Here is a 25995-nt window from a genome sequence, read left to right on the forward strand (position 1 = left end):
AGTTTGAAGCCTTGTTGGAACACTCAGCATATATAGTCTGTGATTTTGAATCAAACCTCAAACCTCTTGCATTCTGTAGCCCAGATCCTGAAGAATCTTCAATTACACCATACCAGCTACATGAACCTTCCAGCTTTTCTTATGTGATTGTACAGGATGGTGTTGTTACTAAAAAAGATTCATACTTGGGACCAGATGCCATCAAAAAATTTGCAGATAGAATAGAAAATGAGTGCCATGACATAGCATCTAACATCTTATTAAAATCAAAACCTATGTTGCCTTTAACAGAGAAACAGATTGAAGATTTCAACAATGCAGAAAAATGCCCGGTATGTAAATCTGAATTTTCAGATACAAAAATCAAGGTGAAACACCATTCTCATACAGATGGTAAATTCAAAATGGCCCTGTGTAATAGCTGTAATATTAAGATCCAGAGACCAAAATTTGTCCCAATATTTTGCCATGGAGCATCCAATTATGATTTTCATCATCTGATCAGATATGAGGGGTTTGACAAGCAGAATTTAAATATTTTAGCTGAAAATGATGAGAAATATATTGCTATTAGCAAAATAATTAAAGTTAATGGTGTTCCTATTCACATAAGATTTCTTGATTCTTACAGAATTTTATCGGCTAGCCTGGCTACACTGGCCACTCAATTATCTGATGATCAATTCAAAATTACATGTGCCATGTTTCCAAATCAGGACCTGAAATTAATTAGGCGGAAGGGTGTATATCCATATGACTATGTTACAGATTTTTCTAAATTTGATGAGTGTGCTCTGCCACCACAAGAAGAGTTTTACAGCAAAATCAGAGGATCTGGAATCACTGATGATGATTATCACCATGCCCAATTGATGTGGAACAATTTAAAATGCCAGACATTTGGTGATTATCACATGGCATATTTGAAACTTGATGTGACCCTCTTAGCTGATATACTGCAGGCATTCAGAAAATCTTCCATGCAAAATTATGAACTGGATCCAGTGTATTTTTACAGTGCCCCAGGCCTAGCATGGGCTGCAATGTTTTTAAACACTAACATACAATTGGATCTTATCCAAGATCAAGATATGTATCTGTTTATGGAGCAATGTATAAGAGGAGGCATGGTGCAATGTTCTCAGAGATATGCCAGAGCTAATAATAAATATATTCGCGATTATAATCCAGCACGGCCATCAAATTATATACTGTATGTAGATGCAAACAGCCTGTATGGTTATGCCATGATGAATAAACTGCCATATGCAGGGCTTGAATGGGTTGAAGATTTTAATATTGAAGATCTTAAGGATTTTGATGACAGTGACTATGGACTCTTCTTAGAGGTTGATCTGACAATTCCTGATGATTTACACAACAAATTTTCTGATCTGCCCCCAATTCCCGAGGTTCAGTGCTCACCTGGCTCTAAACAGAAGAAATTGATGATGACTCTGGAGCCAAAACAGGGTTATGTCATATATTACAAAAACCTCCAGTTCCTGATGCATCATGGTGTTCAAGTGACCAAAATTGGCAAAGTTTTGAGGTTCAGGCACTTAAAATGGTTGGAGTCATATATTAATACAAATACAGTGCTTCGAACATCTGCAAAGAGCCAATTTGATAAATCTTTGTTTAAATTGATGGTCAATTCTGTATATGGCAAAACAATTGAAAATGTCAGAAAACATACCGATGTTAAAATAATTACTGACCCCAGCCGGAGCAAAAAATTGATTGCAAAGCCTAATTTCAATTATAGAAGAATTTATGATGAAAATATGGCACTTTTCAACATGAAAAAAACAAAGATTAAGTTTGATAAACCTATTTATGTAGGGGCTGTGATATTGGAATTGGCCAAATTACATATGTTAAAGCTCTATTATGATGTGCTGAAACCTTTTTATGGTGATAGTGTAAAATTGATGTACATGGACACTGATAGTTTTGTTCTTGATATTCAAACAGAAGATGTTTATAAAGATATGTCCCAGCCTGAATTGTTTAAATACTTTGATACCAGTGAACATACAGAGATTCAACACCACAACAAAAAGGTGCCTGGCAAGTTAAAAGATGAGACACTTGGTGATGTTATTGTGGCATTTGCTGGGTTAAGGGCCAAGATGTACAGTTTTGAAACATGTAGTGGTGTTGTTGCCAAAAAGGCCAAGGGCATTGGCAGAGTAACTGTTGAAAAAGAGCTTGAATTTGAAGATTATAAAAATTGCCTCAAATCCCAGAGTTTAATCAAAACATCAGAATCCAGAATTCAGAGTGTGGATCACTTATTGACTACAAATGTTGTAAGAAAAGTGGCTCTGGACCCACATGATGATAAGAGATGTATTTTATCATGTGGCATACATACTTTACCATGGGGTCATTGTGATTTGAAAAATGGCAATCAATGCCCAATTCCAGAGCATGATTTGAAATAAATAAACATGCCTATGAACTTATTTGGGTTCAAAAAACAGGCTATTATGGAGCTGCCAACACCACAACCCTCTTCTGATATAATATCTAAACTAAGTGGTTTCTTAATTATTCATCTGAACAGCATACTTACAGATGTTGATGATGAAACAGGCAAAACATTGTACATATTTAACAATAATTTAAATCATTACCAATTACCTGTAGGTGGGCAATTGCAATTTATTACAACCCCTGAGGGTGATGTTAAAATTTCAGTAGGGAGAAATATTTATAGAATTAAGCACTCAAACATGGTTTCTGGCACTGTTTATACTGTTTCTGCTGGTGACTGCTTATATATTGAGGTCCCTGGATCTTATGATAAGCTTATACCTTTTTTTATAGAATTAAGAATCAGATATTCAATAATAAATAACCGCTAAAACAAAAATGCCTAATGATATATTTGGCCATACAAGGCATGAAGATCACAGTGATGAGATTCTTATGCTTGATGTCAGAGTCAAGAAATTAAGAAGTGATTTACAAGCTTTACAAACCACACTGAATGCCAGTCTTCAATTAGAAATTACAAATTTACAATCACAATGCATGGACCCTCTTCTTAAAATTGATTCTGAACTCAAATTGTTGCTTCAGAAATATACTGATTTGGCCACATTAGATAATCTTCAAAGTTTAGAAGAAGCTGTAGCAGCTCTTCAAGCCAAATTTAAGACCCAGGCCACCAACTCTGAGCAATTGAAACAACAATTGGAAGAGCAGATAAATAATGTCCAGACACAACTCCAAACAATTGTCAAAAGCATAAAATCACAAGAAGATTTTGATCTAGTGATTTCCACTCTAAAGGAACAGATTCAGTCACTCCAAATACCTAATCTGGACCCTCTGAACAATGCCATAGCCGAGGTTAAAGAAAAAATTGAGACACTTGAAAATTTTATGAACAATTTGCCATCTTCTGATGCTTTGAATGCAATAACTCGGAGTGTTGCCAATATTAAGCTGCAACTTGAAACATATGAAGATTTTGGAAAAATTCAAAGTTCCATAACCCATCTTGAGGGTACAATAGCAGCAGTGCAAAGTGATTTGACAAATGTACAAGAATCCCGCCTGCCTGGGATTGTAGATACCCTTGTTAGTGTCCAGCAACAAATCACAAAGCTTGAAAACCTCAACACTGAATCTGAGCTATCTCATTTTCATCACTTGATCGATGATATCCAAACAAAACTTGAAATTTTACAACAATCCACACCCACTCAGGCAGATATAGCCCTGCTCCAAAATGCTATGCAAAATGTGGCTGATGCTTCTGAATTAAACAATGTGAAATTGGCACTTGAATCTTTGCAAAATACAGTATCAAATCTGCCTACATCACAGGAACTTAAAAATATTAAGAGGGCAGTGAATCGCATATTGAAATCAGAAGATATCAAGAATATCCAGGCAGAGATCAAACAACTTATTCAGACAGTGGCCACTCTACCAACCAATCAACATATTAATGAACTGCATGCCCTGTTTGAGGATATCAGAAGACAGGTCCATGATCTTACTGCTCAAAATTCAAAATTGGCGGTTGTTGAAAATTTACAGCAAATTGTAGCTAATATCAAGCAACAGCTAGGGACCATGGAATCCAATCAAGCAAATGCTCTGTCTGTTTTTGCCACCCAGCTACAAGAGATTGTGCAACAATATAAGAAACTTGTTGTGGACATAAAAATCAAGCCAGGCCATGATGATGTTGTTAGGACCATCAATGAGCATCTTGAATCTGTAACAAGCAGATTGCTCACAGCAGAAAAGGAAATAACAGGCATAATCGAGAATCCAAAACATTCAGTAATTCTTGAATTGTACAGCATCCCCAACAAAGAATATGATTCTCCATTTACACCAGGTGGCAAAATATATATGCTGTCCCCTGCACAATTTTATTACCAATTTTTTGTTGGGGGCACATTGAGACCAATCAAGATCAAATATTGGCTGCAACCACAGGCACACCACTACCCCACCTTATCAATAACAAATTCTGACAACAAAGTGAAAATCACCAGTGTAGAATTAGAGGATTTTACAGATCCCAATACATTAGAAACAGCCTATACTGAAGATGATGGCTCTCTGGAATTTAAAATACAAATAGGGGACAAATTATATTTAGAAAATCCTGCAGTTTCAGCTGCTGAACACCCTATAGTTGCAATATTCTTGTTTACATATTATGTCTAGACAAATTATTGTTGATGAATTACACAGACAAGCCCGACATAATTATAAGAGACTCCCAGTAGTCACAAAGGGCATAGATGATTTATGGCAAAGCGACTTGATTGAAATGGCAAGTGGACAGTTGAAAAACTTAGACAAGATCAACAAGGGCTACAAGTATCTACTCACTGTAATAGACACATTTTCAAAATTTGCCTGGGCTGTGCCACTCAAATCCAAGACTGGAAAATGTGTTACCGAAGCCATCAGAACAATCATCAATCAGAGTGGAAGATCACCGCGCTATTTGCAAACAGATAATGGCAAAGAATTTTATAATTCAGTGTTTCAACAATTTATTAAAAGCCAGGCAATACAACATTATTCGAGTTACAGTGACCTCAAGGCCTCAATTGTAGAGAGATTCAACAGAACCTTAAAAAATCTTATGTATAAACAATTTACTCTCCAAGGTAATTATAAATGGATTAATATTCTTCCAGAACTTCTGCATAAATATAACAACTCGGTCCATTCCACAATCAACATGAAACCCTCTGAAGTAACTTCATCTGATGAGCAAAAATTGATCAGCACTGTTTATTATCCTAAATATCAGCCAACAACAAGAAAAGCCAAATACAAGATTGGTGATCAAGTAAGAATCAGCAAATATAAGCACTTATTCAAAAGAGGCTTTACAAGAAACTGGAGCACTGAATTATTTACAGTGGTTCAAGTTAAACCCGGGACCCTTAACACATATATAATAAAGGATCACCGAGGAGAAATTCTCAAAGGCAGGTTCTATGAAGAAGAGCTCAGCAAAACTAAACAGCCTGACACATATCTCATAGAAAAAATCATCCGCAGAAAAGGCAACAAATTATTTGTCAAATGGCTAGGACTCCCAGAACACAGCTGGATCGATGCAAACAAAATAATAATATGAGCACCTGGGATGTTATAAAAAGGCTGCCTGATAATATTAGGTGTCTTATTGTTGGGCCATCTGCTTGTGGTAAAACTACACTAATGGTTGATAATTTTTTATTGGCACCCAACTGGCTAGACTGGAAAAACAGGCACTTGTATATCTTCTCTAAGAGCTTGGAACAATTAAAATATCAGCAGCTGATGAAGCTATATGATGGATTGGATATTGCCACTTTTGAACCAGATGTTAAGCCACTCCATGAATGTCTCGATAATTCTGTTGTTGTGTTTGATGACATTATACTGGATAATCAAAACAAGGTTAGAAATTTCTTTACACAGGGCCGACACAAAAACATTCATTGCTTCTACCTGGCACAGACTTTTTCAAAAATACCGAAGCAGCTGATCCAAGACAACAGCAATTTTATATGTGTGTTTCATCAGGATCATACCAACCTCAAACACATACATGATGAATATGTAGGTGGGGACTTGAGCTACAATGATTTTTCCAAGTTTTGCAGCAGGTGCTGGAACCAGGACAGTTATGGGTTTGTCACAATTGATATGACAAGAACACCTAATACTGGTAAATATAGAAATAAAATGAACAATTTTCTAGACATTGAAACATAAATAAATAACCATGAAAAGGCCAATTATTGATGATCTTAAATTAAGAGATTATCTTGTAAAAAGATTTAAGGGATGGAAATCAGAGAACCGAGGAATTTATGAAAAACACAAGCAAACAGAACAGCCTATTATTGATGCTATTAGTGAATTAGGTAAAAATATCAAAACTGTTACAGAGCAAAATCAAAATTTGATCACAGAGCTTGTACCTGTAGCTGCAAGGAACATATTAGATTATCCATTCACCCCACTTTCCAGTATTCATACACCTAGTCCTATTGCTCCTAGAAGAATTGAAGCTACTCAGGATCCTATTGAATTGGGTCTTCTTGCTCAAAAATATTTAACCACACCTAAAGACAATAAAGATGAGGTGTTTGGCTTATATGCTGACACAGAGCTTGATGGTAGCATCATACATAGAATTGGCAATTTCAGAGTAACATTTATGGGGGATGATCTGATTGTTTATTCAGAATCTCGTCTCGGAGAAAAAGGTGCTTTTGTTAAGTACCCCGGCACACCTGGATTGTGGGAACTGATGACTAGGAAAAGGCCTGGCAGCTATACAGATCAAGATTATGAATATTACAAAGAAATATTAATAAAATCAGATGCTCTATACCAGAACAATGATCCCACACAAAAAAGAGTCAAGTCGAGCAGTGGAGCAAAATACAATAATTTAATCAAGCCCATATGGTCACAGATCAAGACTGGCAGTGGAATCAAACAATACAACACCCTGCCTAAAGAATTTGTGTGGGTTGATGATGTCAGGAAACTTGTAGATAGGTTATTGGTCATAGCTGGGGAGGAAAATGCTGGCAACCTCAATTTTTACAATGAAAAGGTTGGAATTATGGACATAAGCACAAAATTGTCTAATTTTATAGTGAATGACACTAAGGGGATTGGATATCTTATAAAAATTATTAATACTCTACCACCTAAATTTTGGAATGTTTCTGAGGGTCGGGGCCTTGTTAATGACATTATAAACAAGCTGCCATTTGAACTACACATTCCAGGCTATCAGTATTGTGGTCCAGGCACAAAATTGGATCATAGATTAAACAGAGGTGATCCTGGTGTTAATCCCCTAGATGCTGCTTGTAGAGACCATGACATAGCATACAACACACATTCTGATCTTGACAAGAGACATGTTGCAGACAAGAAATTAGAAGAGGCTGCATTTGGTAGATTTGTAAGCAAAGATGCTTCTTTAAGTGAAAAAATAGCAGCATTGGGGACCACCATAGCTATGAATACCAAACAAAAATTGGGGTGGGGGTTGTGAATATGTATATAATAAACCTACAATGAAGGCCAAGGGTGTTATGTATCAAATACCTTATGCAGGTCTTAAATCTCTTAAAACTATTGACAGTCTTTTAACCAAAAAGCAGCGCAAGAAAAAAAATTCTTGTCTTGCAAAGGGACATGGTATGAAATTGTTGCTTAGTACCCCCCAATTAAAAAAATTACAGCAATCAAGAAAAAAATCACATGTGGGGGGATTTATATTTACTATCCCTGCCATCTTAGCTGCTCTCGGGGCAGTTGGGAGCTTGGCCGGGGGATCAGCCGCCATAGCAAAAACAGTAATAGATGCCAAGAAGAATAGGGCAGAATTAGATGAATTGAAGCGCCATAACCTGGCCATTGAGAAACAAGGCAAAGGTGTTAAGAGAGCCATGAATAAGTTTAAAAAAAACAAGAGCCGCTTACAAACCAAGATATTGAAGCTTTAATCAAGCCACTGGGCATCAAACATTTTAGAGGTGTGTACATGTCTGATTCTTTACCGGAACAACCACTCAACAAAGAGTGTGGCATTGTTAATTTGGATAAGTACAAAAATCAGGGCACTCACTGGATTTGTTATCTTAAATATTTAAAAGATGAGGCATTTGTGTTTGATTCATTTGGAGGTGTTCCACCTGAAAATTTAATAAAATATCTAAATTCATCTAATCTTTATTACAATAATGCCCGTGTTCAAAACTTCAAAGATGTTAATTGCGGACATTTGTGTTTATCTGTTCTTAGATATATGTCTCAAATAAATAAACCATCAATTGAAGATTTTCAAAAAGCCTTGTGGTATTTAAAACATCATGGGGGTATTCCATCTCACCAGCCAAAATTCAATATTGAAACTCAAATTGCATGATGACATTGTGTATCCCAAAACAATAGCTCTCAGAGCATTTTATGGCATGTACTTGATCCCTAATATTACACACCACAACAACAAAATTGCAGTTGGTGATTAAAAAATTGTCATCACTCCAGGGCAATATAATCTATCTACTTTAAATGCTCAATTACCCAGAGGTGTAGTGTTAAGTCAAAATTCTGTCACTCACAGAGTAGAAATTGTATCTGCTACAGAAACAGTGGATCTGGGTACTATAGGAGAGCTGTTAGGCTTTGAGAACAACACAAAACTTGAACCAGCAATCAAACACACTGCTATTAATATACCTAAATTCTTAGCCATAGAGACTCTGAATATTCACTGTAATGTGGCTGAGGGTATGATCACCAAATCAAATGGCATAGGCACTCACAAACAAACCGGCATCATTGCAACATTCAAACCTAATTCTGAATTCATGGAGCCCATCATCTACAATCCATCCCCAACATTATATTTTCCTGTGTGTCATAATAGAATAGATTATATTGAATTGATGGTCACTAATGAAAAAGAAGAATTAGTTGATTTTGCTGGAGCCACAACAACTGCTATCATAGAGATTAATATTTAAATAAAAATACATACAAGAAAAAAATGGAAAATATTGAGAGTTATGAGCTACAATAATTCCCCCCAAACAGGAGGACATTTGCAAATTTAAATCAACCCAACACAGAGATTGAGGTTGATCTTGATGTAGGGGATGGCTTTATACACCCCCACAGAGCAGATCTATACATCAAATTTGATGTTGTAAAGCTCGATGGTACAGATTATGCGGCAAATTCAAATATAAGATTGGTGGACAATTTTGTGCCGCATCTATTCTCTGAAATTGAGATCAGAAAGCATGGTGTTGTTATAAACAGAGTAGATTATCCTGGTATTACCTCCACAGCTTTGGCCACACTAAAATTATCCAAAACCGAGGCTTCTTACTACAAAATAGGTGGATTTGAGGCTGGTGATAAGATATTATCTAAAAACCACACTGTGCTGTTCCCGATGCGCCTATTGCCAGGATTCTTCTCAGATTACAAAGATATTATGTGGAAGGGTGGTTTAAGAATCACATTTAGAAGAGCTGCAAATGATAACAATGCTTTGATGAGGTACAGCACATTAAACTCTACAGGGGAAGCTCTGCCTAATACCCTACCTGATGCAGGCAAATGCATTATTCAGACTATGGAGTTAAGAATCCCAGTTGTTGAATATGAGGCCAGTTATGCTCTTAAATACAAAGCTGATATAATAAAAAATCCACAGGTTCCTTTACAATTTTATACATATCAATGTGTACAGAAGCCCGCAACTGGTACATATTATGAGTTTGATGCTACAAATTCATTCTCCAGCATACAATATGACATGCCTGATTTTGTAGTGGTATTGTTTCAGACTGGAAGACACAACAATCAGAAAAAAAATTCAAGTAAATTTGATAACTGCAACATCAAGAACATATATCTTAAAAATGGCAGAAATGAGGTCTTTCCTAGAGAAAATTACAATTTAGACATGTCCAAGGATGATTTCCTCAAATTATATGAGGCATTTTCGGCATTCAAAAGGGTCACTACTGGCAATACTGACATGTATTACACACCAGATGAATTCAAAGCACAGAGACCCATGTTTGTAATCAACACTTCAAAAAGAAAACAAGTTGTGGTGAATGACAGGACAAACATTAAAATTATCTGTGAATTCCATGAGGCATTACCTGATGACACCATATGTAGTGTTATTCTCATAGGTGAAAAATCATATGTTTATGATGTAAGAAATGAGAGAGTCACAGAGCAATTCTAGAGGGGCTCTGCATATTACATTGTTTTAATATTAGATAAACAAATTGAACCTGGTATCCAATTGAACTTAAACCGGAAGTAAATATGTGTGGGTGGGTATGGGTTTTAGCTTAATTTTAAGTGTGGCCAAAAAAAAAATATCAAGAGGGGCATATTTTTAACAAATTTATGGACAACAATCTCACAGAAGTGCCTTTTGTAAGTATGGGCAAATCAATCTGAGGGGGGTTCATACTTTCCGAGAAATTCCCGAGGGCATTTTTACAAAAATCTTGGATTAGACAGGGTTCCACACTTGAGCAAAAAGCTCATATGCTCATGTTGAGCTTGTTTTAAGTATAGCCAAATCTGCTTGAGGGGGGTTCATACTTTCCTGTGCTGGTTATACCACAAATACAACTACTTAAGTACCAAAACGTCTACTAGTAGTTCCAGTTTGGGTTCAAAGCTGAAGACATAGATGACAGTTGAACTCCCAGAAGCTCAGTGTAGTGTTAGTTTGGGTCAAGAGCTGACAGTACCATGTATTGGAGTGGTTTATTAAAAAAATCAACTGCACAGATCAAATGAATATCAAAATTTTGAGTGATGATTTATTTGTGCCTGGTGACTTTCATGGGATAAAGAGGACTTTTAAGTCAACTGGTTTAGACACACACTGAAACACTAACTACCACAAAAAAAAAAAAAAAAAATCATTAAAGCCGAAAATTTTATGAATGTTGAGAAAAGAAAGCAAGAAGATATTGAATATGCAGATATTTTAGCGGAAAATGCAGGCTCGACCAGGACATGAAACATGGTCTCTGGCATATGGTGCCATTGATCTACCAATTGAGCTACAGAGTCACCCTTGGTTTTGCCTGATATTTTGCTGTCACTGTCAGTAGCTCAGTTGGTAGTGCAATAGCATGGTATGCCAGAGACCCTGGTTCGGGTCCTGGTCAAGCCTGCATTATTGCTAAAATGTCTACATAGTACATCTCCTGTGTGTACCAAATTGTAAGATGTTGCATGTTAAATCAACAAGCATATAATAAAGGACAAAGAAGAAAACTGAGAGGCATTCACACTGGTTGAGGAGGAATTTTTCTTCTGTGGTCAACATGAGCTGCCACTTACAGTGGCCCACTGAGGGAGATTTCACACTGAAGCGACAAGTGATACATGTCACTTGAGGATTTCACAAATCGAACACAGGCTTGTGCATGTTGTCATGCTACTACAGTGTGTAACATTTCTGTTGATTGGCTCGTTCTAAATTACACGTGTCAGGTGTCCCTTCGGTCAGAAATCTAAGTCTTGAAGATCCAAATCACAATGATGGGAAATTAGGTTAGGTGCAAAGGCAGACAAAAACACCCTAAAAGACCATATCCAAACCCGCAGAAAGAATGCATCTTATTTCAGTCCAGTTATAAAATATGATATGATAAAAACTTCCGGTGAGATAATTTAAAAAAGAGACTGGTGAGCTAATTAAAAAGAGCATGTCTGAGATAAATGAGTCAGAAATTCACCACATTGGGAGATTAAACTTTAGGTGTGTTGGAAATGGAAGAGTTTTCATTGTGCATTAATTTTCTTTCATCATCCAGCTGTGTTCGAGAAGACTTCCTTTGATTCATGCTGATATATGGTGTAATTGCTGAAGCTGTGACACAGGCAATTTTGAACACTTATGACTCCTAGGCCTGAATATGAACAATCTGGAGATTTCAGCTTTGATGGAGCAGCAACCATGGGAGGATACACCAGTGGTGTTCAGACTCAAATCAAGAGAGATGTATCGCCGGACCCTGTGGCCGAGTGGTTAGCACATCACACTGCAACACCAAGGGTCCCGGGTTCGAATCCTGCTAGGGCTTGGTTGTTTGTGAATGTCCATTCATCAATTTCATTACTCATCCCCATCTTCGCAAATTAGCCAAGAGGCACAAAACGCAAAGTTAAATAACCTAAATCAATCAATCTATCAAGAGAGATGTATCAGAGAGCTGTCTGCATCCAATTCATCACCAACAGTTTGAATCTTGTGTTGTTGAGTGGATTGTCCATCCTGTGCATAACAGCTTTGTAAAATACTCAAAAACACCAAAGATGTTTTGGTGCCTGGTGAGAAGAAATGGATAAACATACACGTACTGAGATGGTTTCAGCATACACACAATGTTCATGCATTGCAACGGAGGAATTCCAGATTTCATATTCTGATAAAAATGGCAGCCTAAATGCATAATTCTTGCAATTTAGGAGACACATGCTCTTCATTTTTTGCCCCTGCACTATGGCCTTTCAATGCTAAGCCTTGTCTGCCAAGAGAAAGCAAATTTTGTTTGCCCCAATCGCCACCATTGGCCTCAAACATACACTTGTGAGGTTCTATCTATACCAGGCCCAAAGCTGGAATTGATCTCCAGGGGGGGTCATGGGTTATCAGGTAGGGGTGCTTTGTAAACCAAGTCCATTTTTCAAAAAATTAACAGTATTAAATTAAGGTAAATTATGTGTGTGGGGGGAGGGGAGGGTCATTAAGTTATAAAAAAATTATAAATATTATACAAATACTACATTTTTCTACATCTTTTAAAATATCTCTGATGCTGAAATCATCCCTTACATGCTCCATACTACTTTATACGATACAGATATTTATATCACACAAAAAAATGCAAAATATTAAATCACAGTGCAAACAGTACAGTACATTCCACCCCCGGCCGAAGCAATGCAACTCTCCTTCATTCCCAAATGCAGATGTGAAGGGAATCTGCATGCATATATATATATATATATATATATACATATATGCATATGCATGCTTAAAAACACTTAAGATGCTGACCAAGGCAGTTTATTAAGATATAAAAACACTTAACATGTAACATTTCAACCCTGTATCAGGGCCTTCCTCAGAGGAAGAACTAAAGTAAAATGATGAAATACACACACAGAAAGACTACATACACATAGCAGGGTAACTAGTCACACAAAAACAAATCAAGTTGACAGTCCTTATCTTGCACGATTTCTCCAAAGGAATTAAACATATCACTCCTTGACAGTTGACTAATTGGTGTACCACACTGACAAGTGATTGACAGGTCAAGATTAGCAAGAGTCTGGAACTACCTGTTTTATCATTCCCCCACCACTCCTGCCTTTTTGGATATGGATGAATACCTCCTCCCCTGGTCTTCTTATCTTCTGTTTCTTCCTTGTTCATTCTTCCTCTTTCTTCCCTCCTTCCTTCTTCTAATCCTTTCCACTTTCTCTAACACACTCTTCTATTCCCTGTTTATCTTGAGTCCTCCATTCCAATTCATGATGTCTTCTCCTTTCTTCTCTATTTCTTTGGCCTCCTTCCATTTTCTCACTAGTTCTCTCTTCTCAACTGTCAAGAGGTGATATGTTTAATTCCTTTTGGAGAAATCAAGCTATATTTATTCTCTGGAAAGTACAAAAGGGGATGTTCTTGAATAAGATGTGGTGTCAAACTACTAGCAATATTAACGAAACATTTTATCTATGGAAAACTCCAGAATGTGATGAAAATATAAATATGCAAATCAAATTTCCCTGTTGATCTGTACAAGAGAATAATTTAATGAGACTTCAGGGGTAAGTGTAACAGTTCACACAGTCGATTAGTGATCAGTCTGTGTCAGGGGTGTCCATCCCCCCCCCCAGGCCATGGACGAAACTTCCCAAAGTCGTTCATCAAAATACCCCCCAAAAGAATTGTCCATACCCTGACCCCAATACCCACATGAATATAGTTTGGATAAACACACGGTTATTGATTTTTGTTTGAATGTGGATAATTTGATTTCATTTTTTTAAAAAATGAATTTTCGAAATACATAAGCTTCAGGCAACGAAAATGGACAGTATTTTACAATTATCCAGTCAGTCATAGCACAGGAACATATACACGCGAAACTAATCATGCCTGAAATCATCCAACACCAAAACAGAAAGAAAACACCAGACATTGTTTACCACTGGCCGAGATGCCAACAATCGAAAGGCGCATGACATTCCAAACCTTTCATTGTAGTTGAAATTAAAAGAATAATGAAAGAAAAAGTACGGCTCACTTTCATGTCTGCTTCAGGAAATAGTATTATTGTGGAAGTTGTTAAATCATGAAGTAGTTGCTGATCATCTATTGGGTTGGTGCGAATGAAATGTCCGGCCCAGGTGCGTCATTGCCAAAGGGCAAAAAAATTAAAACTACAATACCTGGTTAATCAAAATAGTCGCCGTCTGCAGCCACACACTTTTGTCATCGCTCAGCCAACAATTGAATTCCATGGCGAAAGAAGTCTGGAGTCTGCGAAGGAAAGAACTCCTCAACGGCATGTTGCACCGCCCGATCATCATCGAAGGTCTTCCCTGTCAGAAAGTGATCGAGATGCCGGAAGAGATGGTTGTCAGTGGGAGAGAGGTCGGGAGAATATGCTGGATGAGGAAGGGTTTCATATTCCAACTCATGGAGAGCCTGCACCATCCTTTGCGCGACATGTGGCCAAGCATTGTCGTGCAACATGAGGACACCATGTCTTTGGACCATTGCTGGATGCTTGAGGAGACTTTTGCGGTGCATTTCATGGAGTTCAGCACTGTAACGATCTGCATTGATGGTTTCACCTCGCCTGAGAAAGACATGATGGATCACACCCACCATAGACCACCATACCAGCAACAACACCTTCCGTGGGTGGAGAGGTGGTTTCGGAAACCGCCCTGGATGTTGATCACGATCCAACCATTGTCCTGATCATTTATGATTGTCATAGCAGATCCATTTTTTATCTGAAGTGACAATCCGCTGCAGGAAACCATCCCGGTTATTCCTTACACTCAGAGAACTGCACACCTCCAGTCGGCGAGTCTTGTTGACCAGTGTCAAATCATGTGGTACCCATGAGTCGAACTTTTTCACTTTACCGATCGCATGGAGCCGCCGAACGATAGTGGTATGGTGTATGCCTAACTCGTCTGCAATGGCACGAACACTTTTCCGAGGGTCCCCTTGCACGGCGTTCCTGAGGAGCTCATCCAAACATGATGTTGGTCGATGGTCACGGGAGTCATTTTGCAATGCTGTGTCACCGGAACGAAATTTGACAAACCAGCGGCGAATGGTGTGTTCATTTACCATTCCTGGCCCAAAAGCGCTGTTAGTGTTTTTGGCGGCTTGCTGAGCAGAATGTCCCAGTTTGAATTCGTAAAGACAAATCACTCGCAATTGTGTGTTCTCCATTGTGCACTTTCAGACGACCCTGTTCAGCAACACACTGCCTCCTGACTAACTGGGTGATCCAGCCTGTTTGCTGGACGTATACAGAGTTTATGAGGTTAGACCTGTGACCTCAGTCAATCCCTGTGTTGTGTTGTTGAGGTGAGTTTCCCACCAGACGTCAAAGTGGACATTTCATTCGCACCAACCCAATAATAACCATAACTAAAAATCAATAACAAGTCAATCAAACGAAACAATTCCCCATTTTTGTGTGAAGAAATGTAGAATAGGTTGGTAAACTATGAAATGTTGTTCCTCCAAAAAATGTTCATGGTGCAGGTGCATCATGAATCCCCCCTGTGGGCACCCCTGGTCTGTGTCCACTGACAGTTTTATAAGATCTAGTTATTCGAAAATGAAAAGGACTAGCGACACATTTCCTTAAGTACCAAAACGTCTACTAGTAGTTCCAGTTTGGGTTCAAAGCTGAAGACATAGATGACAGTTGAACTCCCAGAAGCTCAGTGTAGTGTTAGTTTGGGTCAAGAGCTGACAGTACCATGTATTGGAGTGGTTTATTAAAAAAATCAACTGCACAGATCAAATGAATATCAAAATTTTGAGTGATGATTTATTTGTGCCTGGTGACTTTCATGGGATAAAGAGGACTTTTAAGTCAACTGGTTTAGACACACACTGAAACACTAACTACCACAAAAAAAAAAAAAAAAAATCATTAAAGCCGAAAATTTTATGAATGTTGAGAAAAGAAAGCAAGAAGATATTGAATATGCAGATATTTTAGCGGAAAATGCAGGCTCGACCAGGACATGAAACATGGTCTCTGGCATATGGTGCCATTGATCTACCAATTGAGCTACAGAGTCACCCTTGGTTTTGCCTGATATTTTGCTGTCACTGTCAGTAGCTCAGTTGGTAGTGCAATAGCATGGTATGCCAGAGACCCTGGTTCGGGTCCTGGTCAAGCCTGCATTATTGCTAAAATGTCTACATAGTACATCTCCTGTGTGTACCAAATTGTAAGATGTTGCATGTTAAATCAACAAGCATATAATAAAGGACAAAGAAGAAAACTGAGAGGCATTCACACTGGTTGAGGAGGAATTTTTCTTCTGTGGTCAACATGAGCTGCCACTTACAGTGGCCCACTGAGGGAGATTTCACACTGAAGCGACAAGTGATACATGTCACTTGAGGATTTCACAAATCGAACACAGGCTTGTGCATGTTGTCATGCTACTACAGTGTGTAACATTTCTGTTGATTGGCTCATTCTAAATTACACGTGTCAGGTGTCCCTTCGGTCAGAAATCTAAGTCTTGAAGATCCAAATCACAATGATGGGAAATTAGGTTAGGTGCAAAGGCAGACAAAAACACCCTAAAAGACCATATCCAAACCCGCAGAAAGAATGCATCTTATTTCAGTCCAGTTATAAAATATGATATGATAAAAACTTCCGGTGAGATAATTTAAAAAAGAGACTGGTGAGCTAATTAAAAAGAGCATGTCTGAGATAAATGAGTCAGAAATTCACCACATTGGGAGATTAAACTTTAGGTGTGTTGGAAATGGAAGAGTTTTCATTGTGCATTAATTTTCTTTCATCATCCAGCTGTGTTCGAGAAGACTTCCTTTGATTCATGCTGATATATGGTGTAATTGCTGAAGCTGTGACACAGGCAATTTTGAACACTTATGACTCCTAGGCCTGAATATGAACAATCTGGAGATTTCAGCTTTGATGGAGCAGCAACCATGGGAGGATACACCAGTGGTGTTCAGACTCAAATCAAGAGAGATGTATCGCCGGACCCTGTGGCCGAGTGGTTAGCACATCACACTGCAACACCAAGGGTCCCGGGTTCGAATCCTGCTAGGGCTTGGTTGTTTGTGAATGTCCATTCATCAATTTCATTACTCATCCCCATCTTCGCAAATTAGCCAAGAGGCACAAAACGCAAAGTTAAATAACCTAAATCAATCAATCTATCAAGAGAGATGTATCAGAGAGCTGTCTGCATCCAATTCATCACCAACAGTTTGAATCTTGTGTTGTTGAGTGGATTGTCCATCCTGTGCATAACAGCTTTGTAAAATACTCAAAAACACCAAAGATGTTTTGGTGCCTGGTGAGAAGAAATGGATAAACATACACGTACTGAGATGGTTTCAGCATACACACAATGTTCATGCATTGCAACGGAGGAATTCCAGATTTCATATTCTGATAAAAATGGCAGCCTAAATGCATAATTCTTGCAATTTAGGAGACACATGCTCTTCATTTTTTGCCCCTGCACTATGGCCTTTCAATGCTAAGCCTTGTCTGCCAAGAGAAAGCAAATTTTGTTTGCCCCAATCGCCACCATTGGCCTCAAACATACACTTGTGAGGTTCTATCTATACCAGGCCCAAAGCTGGAATTGATCTCCAGGGGGGGTCATGGGTTATCAGGTAGGGGTGCTTTGTAAACCAAGTCCATTTTTCAAAAAATTAACAGTATTAAATTAAGGTAAATTATGTGTGTGGGGGGAGGGGAGGGTCATTAAGTTATAAAAAAATTATAAATATCATACAAATACTACATTTTTCTACATCTTTTAAAATATCTCTGATGCTGAAATCATCCCTTACATGCTCCATACTACTTTATACGATACAGATATTTATATCACACAAAAAAATGCAAAATATTAAATCACAGTGCAAACAGTACAGTACATTCCACCCCCGGCCGAAGCAATGCAACTCTCCTTCATTCCCAAATGCAGATGTGAAGGGAATCTGCATGATGACAATCCCAGATTTCCATCTAAACGGGAGATCTCAACACTGACTGTGAAGATAAAGATAAGGAAGTTCCCCTATGATGGCACTTACAAAGTCAAGATAATCTTCCAAATCCTTGCAGCCAGTGAGTTCCAAAACCAGGAAGAGCATAATGCAGGGGCAAAAGTGGCGACCCCCTTTGCCCCCTCCCCTAATCACCACCACTGCTTGCAGCTACTTAGACTTCAGCTAATAGACAAAATGAGCAAATGTAATAGCTATTGTTCATGTTGTGTGGATTTATCCTTAAAGTTGTGAGCTGTCTACATTTTCACTCTTCACTGCAAACAAATTATGCAAAATAGTTTCACCTAATGTGAAGGGGATGACATCAGTTCTAGGGGAGGGGGCTCAGCCCCCTGGTCCCTGCCTGGCTACAGGCATGATATATACCCCTATAAAAATATATTTTGTTGCCCCCCCCCAAAAAAAAAATTCTGGATACATGCCTGGATAGGATGTAAAGATTCATACCTGTTTATCAGCAGTGGAATTCTGTGCATCATCATTATATCCATGGATAGCATTAGACGACAACCAGCACCTTAATCCATGATCGCCAAAGAAACGAATATGGTATTTCCTGCCATAAATATTCTTGCCATAATCTAGAAGTAGAAATTGAAATAGTATTACATTCACAATTTTAATTATAGCATTGCCAAAATAAAAATAACCTAATTGCACAATAAAATTCTTCAAAGCAACAATTACATTTCATTAGACAACTACAATACTGAATTCAATAATATAATTTTGACTACGACCAGACATGTATTTAATGCTGGGTGCCCACTAGGACTAAAGCAATGTAAAGCACAGTGGAGAGGCAGATGCAGCATTGAGAAAAGTACACGTGATCAAGTGCATGCTTGCCCATTGATACAGAAGCAGGGCAAAGCAAAGGACTGCATTTGCTAACATCAGTTAGACCTTGGGTATTGTTAAAGCAAGTCGTGGTCAAGATTTGAAAGCAATAACTTGCTCCATCTGTAGTTTCAAGCAATGAACTAAAAAGATCAGCTGTAAAATGCAATCTATATGCATGTTTCCTTTGCAGAGCATTCAATAATTACAAAAATGCATAATTTTTCAGAGCAAATGACTCTCTTAAGAATATGATTATATTGTTTGATATTCTAGTACTGTCTTTTTTTAGTTGTGATAAAATGAAGTTCTAACCTAATGCATAAAGCATTAACAATTCAAAAAATGGTTTATTTTCAATGTATGCAAAACTACACTGCATATATTGGGTGATGATTACCAGAATTACCCTTCTTAAACAAAAAGTTTTGCTTCTCTCTATGTCAATAAAAGAATTGTCACTTTACAATTCTATTTGCAACATATCTAATTTTAGAGAATTTCAAACCTTAACACTTACTAGTGTCCGAGATATCAACAAACCACTTTAGAGTTTAGACTGATTATTGTACCTCATGGTCTTACAGATCAACAAGTAATTTATGTTGCCTTGTGCTCCTATTTGGTAATTTAAGATTACCGAATTTTTGCTCTGGTAGTGGCCAAGATATATATGGTTGACACAAACATCCTTTTTCTCAAGTTTGATGAATAGTGGTTTTAAATTTTTTACTTTTATTTCTACGAGTGATGCTCAATGTCAAGTTTTACTTGCAAGTGAAACCAAGAATGATTCTATTGTATTGAAGATTACTGTTATGACTGCTTGTTTAAAATATATTGACCAGGGTGCATGCCACCTATCAGAGAGGCACAATCATGGGCGTCCGGGTGGGGGGGGGGCAAGGGGGGGGGGGGGCGTGCCCCCCCCTGGAAAATGGAAGTCAACCAAAAATTATGTATTTCACACATATAATTTAATTTTAGCCACAATAATATGTGTTAATGATTGCATTAACACCATAAATTCAAATTTAAGCAATGTTTTTTTTAGGGAACTACACTCTTTTGGGGGAAAATGTGACTTCTTTGCCCCTCCCCCTGGAAAAAATACCTTCCTTGCCCCTCCCTGGAAAAAATCCTGCAGACGTCCATGGGCACAATTGACATGAATACTTGACATTACAATGGTTTCCTTCAAGTACACTGCCAGCACCTGCATTGCATAGCCAACTATTCACGACCATAAAAAAATCTCTCCTCGAGCTACCGGTAGCTCATGATCAATGGTTTAGCAAACTTCGCACTACTCTCCGCATCAAAAATATTCAGACTTCTGTTTACATGCTTGTAAAATTGTACTCCATGGGAGGAAAAAAAGTCGAATATACCTCACTGAAAAGTGTCTGCTTTTAGACAAAAGCAAGACAAAGTCATTTTAACGCTGTCTGTTCTGTATGCATATTTTTAAGGAGTATATTGGGGAAGACTAGAAGGGATAGAATAAGGTATGAGGATATCCGACAGACAGTGGGTGTGGTGAAGCTTTAGGACAGGATAGATCAGGCACAGATGAGATGGTTCAGACACATGGAAGAGGATGGATGCAGAAAGACTACCAGTAAGAGTTTACAATGCACAAGGACTGGGAATAAGGCCAAGCAAGGAGGAGACCAAAATGTCGGTGGAAAGAGCAGATAGCGGGAACTGTTAGGAGAAGAGGACAAGATTGGAACACAGTGGAAAGAGAGGAGTGGTGGAAGACAAGAAAAAATTGAGAAACTCGACTTCTATGCCGACCAAGCCAGAGGCATGAAAGGGTGAAGGAGGAGGATGATGTTTTCAATTCACACACAAATGTTCGTAAATGTGTACTTTTTCATGTGATTTTTATTTAAGTCGAATTCAATTGTGTGTAGCTTCTCTTAAACCACTTGTAAAAATATGAAATTTGCTGTGAGTGAAGCTTGATTATGTGGAAATATCTCAGTCATATATAATGTTGCTTTCATCTGTGGTATAGCCACAATTATTGCTTAATAATAAGGGAGGCGGAACTGCTGGGAAAGTCACCTGCAGCTCGTGGAGTTTGAGATTGGTCGCATCTCGCTTTGTCATCCGTGCATTTCTTATATTAGGAGTGATAAATAATAATTATGTTTGTAGTCATAGTTCAGATACACATGTTAAAACTTCTGGATTTGGATAAAATGTATTATGTAAATGGATTGTTACAATTTCATCGAAATTGCAATTATACATTTCACAAGATTGCAAGTTTCCCTAAATTTCCATTTTTGAAGTATCTAGTGAAGATCTATCTGCATTTGACTTTTCCACAGAGGTGCAAAAATATTTCGTCTTCAAGTACGAAAAATCTCAACTGTATTATATCTAGAGTTGATTATGAACTAACTGTACAGGGTGCGAAATCGCTGCAGATTGGTGGGGAAGAAGCAGAGACAAACAAACACAAACACACACACATGCTATATCTATCTATCTATCTATCATTATATATATATTATTAAATAATCAAATTATTTTATAAAAAAACAACATATTATATCGACTGTCCATTTAAAATTAGATTGCAAATTTAAGATTATAATATAGGCTACTACCAATGCAATCAGTAGCGTACGCAGGATTTCATCAAGGGGGGTGTTATTTCTAAAACTTTTTTCCAAATTCACATTACCATTGTTTTATTATACTTTAATTACATAATAATAATCACAATTAATTAATAATACTTATAATTAATTAATTAGCTAAATTAATACTAATAATACTACTAATACCACTACTACTACTATTAAGTAGTAGAGATCTACATAAATATAGTATTTATGAAAACATTAGAACAATATCACTTTCTAGTCATTCGATTTTTATCAAATCCTGGGAGCATTTTTTTGTTTCTTTGTTACGAAATAATTGTCTGGTCAACGAGGTGAGACATTTCAAGGGTGAAGAAGATCCATAAATACAAGAAAATATATTAAAATAAATTGAAATAATCATAGTATGGGCCCGACCCTGTGGCCGAGTGGTTAGCACATCGCGTTGCGACGCCAAGGGTCCCGGGTTCGAATCCCGGTCGGGCTTGGTTGTTTGTGAATGTCCATTCATCAATTTCATCATTTCATCACTCATCCCCATCTTCGCAAATTAGCCAAGAGGCACAAAACGCGAAGTAAAATAAACCAAATCAAATCAAAATCAAATCAAAGTATGGAACTCATCCAAGGAGCTGCGGTGATCTGGTCGGTAGAGCGTCTGACAAGTGACAATCACGCTGGAGATCCGGATTCGATTCCCGAAATTGGTTGGAATTTTTCCGGCTTCTTCCCCACATAAATGTCCCCGATAATTCACATCTGGATTGTCTCCCTGTTCTTACCAACAAAACATTTTACAATAGTTAAGCTTATTGTCGTTTGAATAATTGTCTAGTCAACAAGGTGACACATTTTAAAGAGAGACATTCAAACGTGCTGCGGTAAACAATACAATGGGAAGGCGAATTGGTGACTGTATTTTTGTCCGCCTAGCCTTTGTCTATATATTAGCCTCTTACAACGTACCAAGAACTTTATTTAGTTAATTCTCATTGTTCACACACAAAAAAATACATGTTCGTTGAACACTGGCGTACGTAGAGGGGCGGCCGATGGTATTCCAGCCCCTACCGAAATTTTGAGAAAATCAGAATTTTCAAATAAAAATCCGTTAAGAACTTTAAAAAATCAAAATGTGTAAATGCGAAACCTCTTTTAAAGTGAATCCCGATGACCATTTTTGTCTTTAAATACAATTTTAATAGACTGAAAAGCTCCAAAAATACGAAATATTTTATTATGCATCCTGCCCTCCAAAACGAAGCCATGTGCTATCCACATTTACTATTCAAGCCCCTCCCGAAAAAAAAAATCTGCGTACGGCAGTGTATTGAACATTGTTGCAACTGAGATACAAAACAACTTTTTTTCTCTTTTAAATCATAGTTACCCTAACCTAATCTCATAAACTCGTGTTTATTTTCAAGGCATCACTCTGAAAGACGCGTGTGTTTGGAATGCTGTGCTTTCCTCCATGCTGCATGGAAATAATAATTCAAATTATTATTATTATTATTAGTAGTAGTAGTAGTAGTAGAAGTAGTAATAGTAATATTATTGTCCCAGATCTTTGACTGTAAAAAATTGGCCTTTAATTTTTTTCCACAGCATTTTTCATAATATTTCACAAGCTTAAGGGGGGGTTTAAACCCCGTAACCCCCCCCCCTTGCGTACGCCACTGAATGCAATGAACAATGCTTTGCATGATTAAGGGGCAAAAATTAAGACATTAAGAAGATAATTATTTCCTGTATAAAATTCACATCTAAATTCTATTACGTGTTTTATTAATATATTTATATACAGTACTTTGTGGTAGCTGATGAAAGGCGATGAGAAATGGAGAAGACACAACAAGTCAGACTAATTTCTGTGTTCCAGGAATTGATGGGTTCAGAAGTGCCCTTAAAGATGATGCTCTTTGTTGTCCGTTCTTTATTTGTTTTAGATATTATTCCAGTACAGTATAATCGACTCCCAAACTAATTGTTTATGTTTGTTGTTACAACCAAAAATCTCTCCCCCTGGAAAAGTTTGTGGGGGAAATTTCAGGACAAGATCCTTGGTGAAGGGAATTCCCTCCTGTCCCCCCCCCCCAAGATTTCACACCCTGAAACTGTATGGTGTTAAGTTCCCGGTTCTTGCAAAATGGAAGAAGAACTACACTTTTTAGTGAATTTTTCCTTATAATAAGAAAATGCAATGAAGAATAATTTTCAGGTAACACTTATTAAAATAAATAGATACTTGAAGCTTTCCAATGAGGTACATTTAATTTTTTCCCTCCTACAGTGTACAATTTTACATGCATGCAAACCAAGGGCTCAATATTTTTCATGTGGATAGTAGTGTATGCAATTGTAGCCTTTCATTGTACAAGCAGTCAAACTGATGAGAAGTTTGAGCTACAAAAATTTGGATATCCAGGTCCTCTGCAAGTAAGCCATGTGTGGAGAATTAGAGGAAATCTGTGAATCAAATGCAATGACAAAAGTGAAAGTGAATGTGAAAAAGCTACTAGTCCACGTTTATTTATGCTCTTATAAAAATGACTAAATATTAGTAGTAATTCTTGAAGCTTTCCTGGCAGTGAATGACGATGTTTTCTCAGGATATCAGCCAGGTGATTTCTGGATAGGCTTCCGAGCTTTCGAAAGCTAACGTCACTCTCATATTCAGGGATTGAAGTGCAGAGAAAAGTTATGGTATGGTTGTATGTATTTGATGTGGGACGGGTACGGTGTAGGTGGCGGGCCAATCATGTGCCATCTCTACTACGTCTGTGCTCCCAGTCCACTATCGCTAGCCAGGTAGGGTCTAGTTCTAGTTCCGTGTTCCTGTTGAGGTTTTCCATTTCCCCATGGATGGCTATTGCTTCTTCGATGATTCTGTCCCAGTAATTGGATGACTTATTGATGATCTTGGTGGTATAGAGGGCCATAGAGAGAGAGAGAGAAAAAGAAAAGAGAGAGAGAGATGGAAAGAGAGAGCGAGATGGAAAGAGAGAGCGAGATGGAAAGAGAGAGCGAGATGGAAAGAGAGAGAGAAAGAAAAGAGAGAGAGAGATGGAAAGAGAGAGGGAAAGATACAGTTGTTGTATTCTGTCCCCAGAATCTGTGGAGCAAGGTCGTGCATAGCAGCAGAGAAGGTGGGGGATCGAGTGAGCAGAAGGAAGAAGCACATGCTGCTGATAAGGCTGGTAACTGAAGTCCGCCTCCTCCTCCATGCAATCCCGTTCCCTCTCAAGTGTTCAATGGCGGAGCCATCTCAGGTCACTACTTGTGCAGAGCCTTATTTTCGTTCCCTTGCTCCAGAGATACCCAGGACAGAGTATAATTCTATAACTATGAAGGTAACAGTTAAAACACCACCTCCCCCATGGATAGGCATGAGTTTTTTCTTCCTTTAATTTATGTGGAAAACAGAATATTTTACTTACGCCATGTTTTTGTGAACAACCCCTCCACGGGATCAGTGACAATCAGAGCTGGCCAAACTGGGAACTTGGTCATTTTGGCCATAACAATATCCCCAGGCACCCAGTTGCTAGGTGGTGCAGTTATCTTCATCTTCTTTCCTTCTTCTTCAGCTGAATTTTTTCTCTTGCAGATATCAAACAAAACTAGCTTCGCTTCTCTCTTTGGCTCCATTGCCTTACAATGTGTACTGCTGTTGCCACTGCCAGGTTCATGATGGCTACCATTTTGGCCTGAATCCTCCTGGCCTTTCAGGTTACTGGTCCTTTCAGTCGATTTCCTGCGTTTCATCATACAAAGATGTCTGAAAGAAGTTAAAGTAGCAAATTTTGTGTTAAAATTTCCTTCCTGTACTTTACAAATATTTATACTTTCCTTAAAAAATTTACTTCACTTTTGTGCCTATTTAGGTTATTTGCCATTCTGATGAAGATAAAAACACAGAAAATAACACTCACTCCCAAGTGGACTAATTTACAAATATTTTACTTGGTGCAAATAGAAATGCCCTTTAAAATGAATCCTGTTTAATCTCACATTGAGTTCTTTGACAATATGTACACGGGCACTTCATATTCCACTTCTCTATTACCTCAACTTTGGAGCTAGGGGTCCCGGGTTCCAATCCTGGCCTGGGCATGGATGAGT

The 25995-nt window shown here is 37.9% G+C and overlaps 1 protein-coding gene across 1 annotated transcript in view; it reads right to left on the bottom strand.

Annotated features, from left to right (window-relative positions):
* LOC145983694 (uncharacterized) overlaps positions 1 to 25638 on the bottom strand; it is a 133572-nt gene extending 107934 nt beyond the window's left edge. The window contains exons 1-2 of the mRNA XM_083116749.1: positions 25311 to 25638; positions 18854 to 18987 (exon numbers count right to left, since the gene is read on the bottom strand). Coding sequence (XP_082972875.1) covers positions 18854 to 18987; positions 25311 to 25638 — 462 coding nt within the window. The remainder of the gene's footprint in view (positions 1 to 18853; positions 18988 to 25310) is intronic.
* Between the last annotated feature and the right edge of the window lie 357 nt (positions 25639 to 25995).

Source organism: Lepisma saccharinum, chromosome 2, assembly GCF_977018435.1.
Source record: "Lepisma saccharinum chromosome 2, izLepSacc3.1, whole genome shotgun sequence".
Taxonomy (NCBI): Eukaryota; Metazoa; Arthropoda; class Insecta; order Zygentoma; family Lepismatidae; genus Lepisma; species Lepisma saccharinum.